The 9802-nt window shown below is 40.3% G+C and overlaps 1 protein-coding gene and 1 long non-coding RNA gene across 2 annotated transcripts in view; one reads left to right on the forward strand and one right to left on the reverse strand.

Annotated features, from left to right (window-relative positions):
- The window catches only part of LOC116695495 (uncharacterized), a 6837-nt gene extending 5694 nt beyond the window's left edge, over positions 1-1143 (forward strand). The window contains exon 3 of the long non-coding RNA XR_004333469.1: positions 1063-1143. This is a non-coding gene — a long non-coding RNA (uncharacterized LOC116695495). The remainder of the gene's footprint in view (positions 1-1062) is intronic.
- Positions 1-6514, reverse strand: part of hyi (hydroxypyruvate isomerase) — a 17952-nt gene extending 11438 nt beyond the window's left edge. The window contains exons 1-4 of the mRNA XM_032525793.1: positions 6153-6514; positions 5512-5623; positions 3547-3661; positions 2191-2269 (exon numbers count right to left, since the gene is read on the reverse strand). Coding sequence (XP_032381684.1) covers positions 2191-2269; positions 3547-3661; positions 5512-5623; positions 6153-6351 — 505 coding nt within the window. The 5' untranslated portion in view covers positions 6352-6514. The remainder of the gene's footprint in view (positions 1-2190; positions 2270-3546; positions 3662-5511; positions 5624-6152) is intronic.
- Between the last annotated feature and the right edge of the window lie 3288 nt (positions 6515-9802).

A 9802-nucleotide genomic window follows, 5' to 3' on the forward strand; every position in this document is an offset into this window, starting at 1 on the left:
CAGGAATGATGAAAACACTGTGGTGCGATTCGATTTAAGAAAATATAATCAGACCCACATATCAGCTTGTACACAGTCTCCAGTTGTTTTAATTATGACAGAGTAGCTGGCAAAGTGTCTACATGCGATCTGTGCTGATTTTAATTAACAACACACTAGATGATACATGATCTGATCAGATTAGTCTCTGACTTCTAAACGTCTCTATCGTACACAACATGTGTTCTGGAGAATAAGTCTTTAAATCAGACAAATAGTAATTAAAATCCCTCCGATTCAAAAACGATTAAAAAGTTTATATAAAATGTCATCATGTTGTAAACCAATCAACTGTTAAATCAGCTGAGAAGCCGGCGTTTCCCAGCATGGCTTGGGTTCGCCTGTGTCCGCCTGGCTCTGCAGTCGGTGAAAAGAACTGCACCGCCTGCGTCTCAGAATGCGGCCGCCTTGCTCTAGTGAGATTTCCGTTGCCACGTGTGCATGAGTCAGAGCAAGTCGGGATCAAGTGGACACAAATCTAACCGGCATGCAACGGCGCCGATCGCCGGTGATCGATTCTGCGCAGACCTGGCTCATCTCGAACGAGCCTATTACCACAAAGTAGAGAAATACATGTGGCAGGGCACCTTTAAAGGAGAACTCCGGTCAATTTCAAAAAAGTAGCTCTGTTGGTTGTAAATGTGGAGTGCTGTCAGTAGCGAGAAAAACGACAACAATCAGTGCTGTCTACGCCGTGTTATCCTCCTGCTAGAGTTAGCACCCAACAGGCTTAAACAGGGCAAGTTTTAAATGTGTTTTTAGCCTCTAAACATGTTCAAAATGTCATTACTCCGAGGGAACACTGTGAATCTGACTGCAGCCGATGTGAAAGAAAGGCATTAAAGTTGTGTTAATCCACACCTCTGTTTATTTCCTGTCTGGTGAAGTCCACACTAGTCAATTGTGAAACCCATACAATCCAATATTCCAAAATGTATTTTTTTCACAAAAAACTATTTGCTCTTGTTAAGTCCTTTGTAATGATTATGTTGAGACAGGCTGTAACCTGACACCACAGTGGAGTCAGATTCACTGTGATCCCTCTGAAGGAATCACTGAACATAGGTAGACAATTGTAAAGACATTTTGAACATGTTTGAGCCTGTTGGGTGCTAACTCTAGCAGCAGGATAACAGTGTAGGCAGCATCGATTAGTTTCATTTTCCTTGCTACTGACAGCACTACACATTTCCAAACAACTGAGCTACGTATTGAAATTGACAGGAATTCTCCCTTAACCCGTTTGTGCCGGATGCTTCGCGGCGACACATCTACCGCCGGTTACTGCGTTGCGCAACTCTGACCCTCCTGCCGGCTGCTGCGTGGCTCTGCATTTCGTATTCGTCGGTCTTTTCATGACGCGTGCAGCAGAGAACGCAACGTCATTGGTTCAAAATACACATGAGGCGGGTCTTGTTGGCTAATTAAAGCCATGTGACCACCAAAATGTGCCGTAGTTTGCTGAAAATCACCAATCAACCAGACATACATGTGCGTTTGTTTATGAAGTTTTGAGAGACGAGCGAGAAAACGGCTCCGACAGAGGGGTGGAGATTATGATGAAGACCTCCTCCCCCACAACTCCTCACTATCTTCTCCATCAATGTCACTGCCCTCGCTGTCTAACTCCTCCTCTGATTGCCTCGTAGCCGTTTCTCTGTGTCTCTTAAACATTTATAAAAAAACGCAGCTGTCTGGTTGATTGCGTGATTTTAGCAAACTACGGTACATTTGGGTGGTCACATGGCAACAAGACCCGCCTCATGTGTATTTGAACCAATGACAGTGCGTTCCTGCTGCAGCGTCATGAAAAGACTGACAAATACAAAATGCTGAGCCACGAAGCAGACGGCGGAGGGTCAGGTTGCGCAAGCAGGTTCAACTGGAGGAGATTTGTTAGTCGCGAAGCATCCGGCGCAAACGGGTTAATGCTTGACTGTGGACTGAAATCCAGACTTAACAGATACATATAAAAAAGGACTTCATATCATATCAAACACTATATTTGTTTTCCACAGCAAGACTCATTCCCTCCCCTGTTGTTACATTTGCCTGACTTTGACAGCAGCAGTGCGTTGTTTATCTACAGCAGGCAGGAGTGGGACTGAGAGTTGAACCTGCTGATTGTCTCAGTGGGACACAGTGTCTTACCTTGATGAGGAGAGTCCAGAAAATACCTGGGATCTGTAATCCTTGTGTTGATTGGTTCAATCAAGCCAGTGATTCCTTCCTGCGAGGACATTTCACAACACTGTGGTTAGCATGGAGAGCATCATAGGGTGGTAGTTACACTCCACTGACTAAATCACATTTGACAAGCCAGTCCCACATCATCCAGATGTTGGGTCTGGGAACTCACTTTTGGCAGGGCTCAATCCAAGGGGCGGGATAAACAGCTGTCTTTCAAATTTCCTCTACATGCAACAGGATAGCGCTACAACCAACCGGAGCAACGCTGGTTGATAGATTAACCATGTTGTCCTCGGGTCAAATTTGACCCCCTATTCAAAATGTTTCTATATCAGAAATTTGGGCTTCTCCCAAACAAATTGTAAAAACATAACGTGGATGGTTCCATACAACTATTACTCTTCACAAGTAAAATAAGATCAGCTCAGTGCTTTCATTGAATTGGGGTGTTTTATTCAATTTTGTAGCATTTGGAGAGAAAAAATGATAAAAGGATGTTGAAAAGAGTGACAAAATTGTCGGAAATACGACGACCACAACGTTAGAAAAAAGAAGTATATTTAGACCCAGAAAAATAAAAAGTTGCAAGGTCGACGGGAAGACATCACAAGTGTTAAACCTTTGCCGTATCCGGTAACCAAAACTCCGAACACATCTACCTTTTTTAAGAATGACTTCAGTGCCGTTCTTTGTTATTTTCAGTAGCAGGGAATTCACGCAGAACCGTCACAACTCTGCTGTCATTACGTTAAGCCCGCCCACCGACTCTATACACAATGTGATTGGCCTGACAAGAATTTGGTTTTACCAGCTCGCAAGCCAACAGAGAGTTGCTAGACTGACCCTGACTGCAAATTATATTTCCTGTCGCTGAGGTGCGTCTAGATTTCTAGGCTAAAAATCCCAAGTATTATATTTGGTACCCCTAAATGTGCATGTGGCCCCGGCCCCTCCATCGGAAATGGTCTAGATCCGTCACTGCTGCTGGGTGCAGCGACTGTGTCATTTATCAAAATATAACAATAATGTTCAACATTGTGTTCGGTTCATTCATGTGCATGAATAATTTATTCAAAAGCACAAATCAGTAATTGGTATTCATGAAGGAGTGTTTTGTATTGTACAGTAATATCTTTTAGCATATCAAATTCCTAGAAAGGTCAGTTGAATCGTATTTAAATATCTTCCATTTGTCCTAATCTTACATTCATCCTTCTTTATCTTTGCAGTATCCCACTAGATGTCTGTATTTGTCCGGTGTGTCTTCATTCATACTGCTGGGAGTTGTTGGTATGTTAGAGAGAAAGGGTCGCCTACCTTAGAGAGGATATCAGCAGCATAGGTTAGGTTCTGCACAAAGATGGCCTCCATCTCCTTGGCAACCGCCACTCTGTGCGAGCCCACAGGAATCCTCCCTGCCATCAGGTGGATCCTGATAGATTCATGACAAACACGTCAAACACAAGTGCAAAGTTGAAAAGGTGAAACCCTGCTTTTTGTAAGACTGTTTCCTCATCACAAAACACAACAGCCCTGCCAACAAAACTGTCAATAGATGCATTATTCTATTTTCTAACGCTGCTGTATTTATGTTTCTGTATATGTCTACCCCGTGGCACTTGACGTTTCTCTTCATACTGTTTTAGATGTTTCTAACCCTTGATTGGAGTCCAGCTGTGGTAAATTCAATTGATTGGACATTGATTTGGAAAGGCACACACACCTGTGTGTATAACGTCTCACAGCTGCATATCTGAACAGAAAGCTCAGGGACAGGACTGCAGCCATGTTTCCATCCACATGTTTTTATCCTAATTAAGTGACATTAGATGAAAAATGCCTTATGGAAACAGTAAAATTCGATGGAATTTCATGAATATCGACTCAAAGGAAATACGTTCGGTCTCATCGGATTTTATCTGGATTGATACACGGCTTATGCGACGGCTTAACCGCTGATGGAACGTTATTTGCCGAATAAATAATGAATTGCGATTACGTTATAACAACCGAAATGACTTTTCTCAAGCTTACTAACACTTTGAAATGTTTATCTAGCCTAATCCACCGGTCTGCACCGGTTTGCCTGCAGTTTAGCGTTCCAAATTCCACTATGGCCATGCAAAGACCTGCCGATTGGTTGGGGTTATGCATTTGACCTTGGGAGGTTAAGGTCAGGATAGTTGATTGGTCAGGGGATAGGACCTGTACAAATGGGGTTACGTTACGGGGAGTTTGGGATGCTAAATTGCACGAATACCCTCTGCACCTTACTTAGCGACAGGATTGGAACAATGGGATGTCGGAGCAGAGGGTTTATTTTTTTCTAAACAAAGGGACTTCGGACTAGTGTGTAGGATAAAGGGATTTTTTGGGAGTTAAGGAGAGGTTGCAAAAATGGAGCGTTGGAGGAATGACACGGCACCAAACCAGGTAACCGTAGCAAAACGGTGCACATGAGACTGAACGTGCCCCAGGACTTTTCCTAGAGCTGGCTGTTATGGAGCTAGCTTCATTACATGCAAGAAAATAAATGATCTGAGAGGAAAAACAGAGAAATGCAAAAAAGCATTTTATGAGAGAAAAAAATATATTTGAGAGAAAAAGTTTTCATACCAATAGCAAAAAAAATCTCTCAAATACTTTTTTAACCTCTCAAATATATATATTTTTTAGTCTTTGCTCTTGATTCAATTTTTTCCCCCCCGTCTCAGGATTTTTCTCTCAATGTGAAAATAGTGTCATGGTCGGGGCCACGTTCCTATTGGCCAGATGGGTGAGCGCCGTCTTGTCTTGGGAGTCCATTTGAATCATTACACCATTGTCACCGCCACAGATAGATAACTAGCAGCCAGCCCACTTCTAAATAATTACCTTTTAATTATCTCAACACTTTTTCAGTCAAACTGAAACACTGGCAAGGAGCTCCAGGTCCTGCAGCCGCAGACGGACCGCCATAGTACAGAGATATCTTGAAGAAAACCCTGGTCCAGAACCAAGGATTCAGGACAGACTGGGCCGAGCACACAGCAAAGACAACACGGAAGGATTTTGATTTTTTTGTTTTTCATAGGGATTTTTAGCTTTAATTCAGTGTGACAGGAAAGGTGGAAGAAAGCTGGCAAAGGGCCGCAGGTCGGATTCGAATCCAGCATTTTGATTTGTAAAGAACATTGCATTGCTGTTGAAACATGCCGTATAAATAAACTCACCTTGGCTTTAGTATGCAAACACAGTGAAAAAAACAATACCAAAGTTCTCTTCACTCTGCTGGTGCCTCACCTTTTGCAGTCCAAAGCTCGTGCATACTTCAAAGCCAGATCCAGACCCTGTCTGAACTCTGCCTCTCTTCCAGGGACTGCTCCAAGACCAAGATCCCCTCCCTTTACATCTCCTGCAACACACATTCATCGTATCATTACCATCATCGTCTTCTTATTACTGCTAACCTTTCAGTGTCACAGTCTGGTTGAAATGAACACCAGCCGCTGCAGTTGTGGAGGAAGTATTCAGAGTATTCAAGTAAAAGCCCAGACTTGATGATGATCTAATCATTTCAGCTGGACTTATAGGCCATTATATTTTTGGCTAGTTTCATAATAAATAAATAATAAAACATCAGATTTTACAAACCACATGTGTTCTGTGTGCAGAAATCTTAATGTGTAAAATAACTAAAGCTGTCAAATGAATAGTGGAGTAAAAAGTACAATATTTCTTTTTGAAATGTAGCAGAGTAGAAGTAGAAAGTGGCATTAAAAGAAAAGACTCAAGTAAAGTACAAGTACCACAACATTTGTACTTAAGTATATTAAGTACTGGAGTAAATGTACTTTGTTACATTCCACCACTGAATTACACATCATATCACTCAACTCAAGAGAGAGTGAGTGAGTGGAGGGGGGAGGGGGCTTGTTTTTTACCGGGTGGGGTGTTGATGAGGATCACCTCCACTCCTGTAGCCTCTCTGGCTCTCTGGAGCTCCGCCAGGTCGGAGTCGTAGAGCCAGGCGGCCTCCACCGCCTGAAAGCCGGCCGAGGCAGCCGCGTATATCCTCTGGCTGAAGTCTGGAAGCTCCGTGAACAGCCAGGAAATATTCGCACAGAACCTCAGCGGAGCCATTTTGTGTTAGCCGCAGAGACCAATGACCGTGCGTGTCTCACTTCTGCACTTTTACCCCGAAAACAGCCGGGGGAGAGCGGCGTGAAGCTAACCACAGTTAGCCGTGTTAGCGGAAAACGATACGTACACCTCCAAAACAAAACTGTAGAAGACGGCACAACATTACGCTATTGTATAGCAATTGGGTAAAATGCTTTAAAAAAAGTCTTTATTTCCACGTACTTACATATCCATATAGCTATATTTATTTATTTCATATGTGTCCTACTTTTATTTTTTAAAATATCAATAGACGTTTTGATATTTTGCGTCTGACCTGACGGAGAGTTCTGTTATTGTCACGTGACGGTAGCGTGCTTCTTGTCTGTGAAATGCGCAGGCGCAGGAAATTGTGACACAGGGGTGGTCAAATTGGTGAGTTGTCATGGTAAAAACTTTCCTAATTTGCTTATTTTATCAAGTGTGGTCTCAAAGTTTGGGGTTTTACAGTCTATGGGTTTAATCTAGTACGTTATGATTATGTAATTCCCTTCAGTATCCAGAATGCTTTGTAAAAAATATGTTAAAACATTAAATATTTTATGTAAAAATAAAAAAATACGGTGTGTCAACAAAAAGTGTGTTGATTTTCCTTGAAACATGTATGGTGCCAATCACAGCAAAGCATTTATTACTGTATTTTTCAATGCAGTTCCCAAAGGTTTTCTTCATTTTGTAAGATATTTAAAGTTTTTTATTAAAATTTTGTGTTTTATAACAGTTTTTTAAATTAATTTCCCCCCCCACTGTGCTTACTCTCAATAGTTTCAGCAGGATATGGGAAGTTTTACCACTCATGTTATATTGGATGTGATGTACAGTACCTTGTGGTTTATCAGCTGAAGTGTATATTTCCTAACGAGCTCTAAACTCAGTTTATATCATTTTCTTTCTTTTTTTCATTGAAGGAATTGCACAATACAGGTTACATATGTCATAGTTTTTCTTTTTTAACACACAGGAACAATATTACCCTCACCCACCCTTCAAATACCACTCTTGGCAGTTAGTGCGTTCACACCACCACCAAAAAAAATGAAATAATAATACATAAATAAATACAAAATTTAAAAAAATTACATAAATGTACATTCTCACAGCTATGCATTGAAATTACCTTAAACATATTTACAAAACAAGTACGAGTAGAATAACAATAAATGGTGTGTTATATTTCTGACAGTACGTTAAGATTCTCAAAATATAGGGGGTCACAAAGGGTTGCCATTTTAAGTAAAATTTCTGGACTGAACATTTCAATGTGAATTTGACTTTTTCTGGAAAAAATAAAACATTTAACCATGCGACCACCGCTGGTGGAGTAGCGGATGTCCACACCATAGACCGTTAATATTTATAATATATATACAATGTGCAACATATATACAGTCTATGGTCCAAACCAATAAGATCCTTCGACGGGCAAGACATGATGTAAAGGCAACAACGTCCGATTGGACCCGAGTTAAATTTAAGCTCTCGTTTAAAATACCAAATATTGCAATCAACGGGCAGGGCTTACAGTTTATATCATTTTATTGAAGGCCAGCACCTTCTGTGTGTGTGTGTGTGTGTGTGTGTGTGTTTTAGGATTTCAGTTCACTGACTAGACTCCCTGTCTGTGCTTTTGTTCTTTTTAAAATGACTTTTATTGTAGCTATCTGTTGTAAAAAGAGTCTATTCATGTCAATGCAATGAAATTGGTGAATACCTGAAACTGTACTGGACATTTTATGACAGCACTGTTCTAATTTCAAGAAGATGTGCGACAAGATATGTGCAAATGTATCATTTTTAGACAGCATAATGATTCTATCTATTGTATCCTAATGCTAATATGTAATACATGAACATCATGGAAAGGTAGTAGAGCAAAGCCCTTTGGTTCCTTGCTAAAAACAACTCACATATAGTTTTCTAAGTGTATTTGTAGCAAATGTTACGCAAATAGTGTAAATAGCTAGTTGCAATGCAGTTCTGTGCAGCGTAAGACACAGTGGGACACAATTGTTAGGATTTTTCTTTTCTTTTTTTATTATTTGAGTACATTTTCCTGATGATACTTGCACCCAAGTAACATTTTCAAAACAGGACTTTTACTTGAGTATTTCTACAGTATTTTATCAGTACTTTTACCTAAGTATAGGATCTGAATACTTCTTCCACTTCTGCCAGACACACTCATAGACAGTGGTGTCCTTAATTGCCTGCATGGGTTATCAGCAACTAAAAAGCAGACCGCCAGCCCTCATATGTCTCTCCACTAACAAGCCTACGATGGGTCGGCGGACTCAGACCGGACATTTCATTGATTTTCTTCTTTTCAGGATGATGTTTTTACTGACAGTGATCCAAATGCTGACGGATGTCTCAACTACACCAGCAGGAAAGGAGGACAGCCCACATGACACATGAGAGGACACAACACGCTATTTTGTGGAATTATTGTCCTCTATTATACAGTGGCTTGAGAAAGTTGACACACCCATGGTAAAGTTGATTAAAAAGAGGAATAAAAAAAACACAAGTAAACACACCTCTATGTTAGATTCCAATAGAGGCAGGCAGATTTTTATTTTTAAAGGCCAGTTATTTTATGGATCCAGTATGTTATGCATCCTAATAAAGTTCATTTGGCCTTTGGAATTAAAGTAGCCCATATCATAACTGAAATATCACCATACCAACCTCAATGTAGGGTGAAGGGTATTTGATGACGGGGTGTTATTTTAATTCCAAAGGCCAAGGGAACTTTATCAGGATGAAATAACTGGCCTTTAAAAATATATATAAGCTTGCTTTTATGGGAATTTAACACAGAGGGGTGTATATTTATGCCCCCTGTATTTTAAGGAAGAGCATTTATTTATTTACAATACATTATTCATTCACAAAGAACATTGGTTGCCTCAATTCTTTCTAATTAAGGCATTAAGATCAATTTCCAAAAGATTTTTTTTTTAATCACCTTTACCATGGGTGTGTAAACCTTCTCAAGCCACTGTATATTTATATGACTACGTGTTACACACATTTGACAGTCATTATAATAGTAATAATAACAATACATTTTATTTATATAGCATTTTTCATAATGGTAAGACATGTTAAATAGGGAAAAAAAAAACAACCACACACTATAAATACACACAGGTTTAACACAGTAAAAGCAGTTTTGGAGTTTAAATTTAAAAAAAAAAAGTTCATCTGTCACATACTCCACATATTTTGACATTGTACAGTTGCAGAAGCAAATTCCTTGTCACAGAGCACACACACTTATGTTTATTGGCTTTGTACACACCGCCTGAGTTAAGACGAAGTGGAGCGTACTCTTGCCTATTAAAGTGATGGTTCGGAGTAGTTTCACCTTAAGGTCCTTTGTACCATCACCTTGAGCCAAACACCCCCC

This window comes from Etheostoma spectabile, chromosome 9 (genome assembly GCF_008692095.1).
Source record: "Etheostoma spectabile isolate EspeVRDwgs_2016 chromosome 9, UIUC_Espe_1.0, whole genome shotgun sequence".
Lineage (NCBI taxonomy): Eukaryota > Metazoa > Chordata > Actinopteri > Perciformes > Percidae > Etheostoma > Etheostoma spectabile.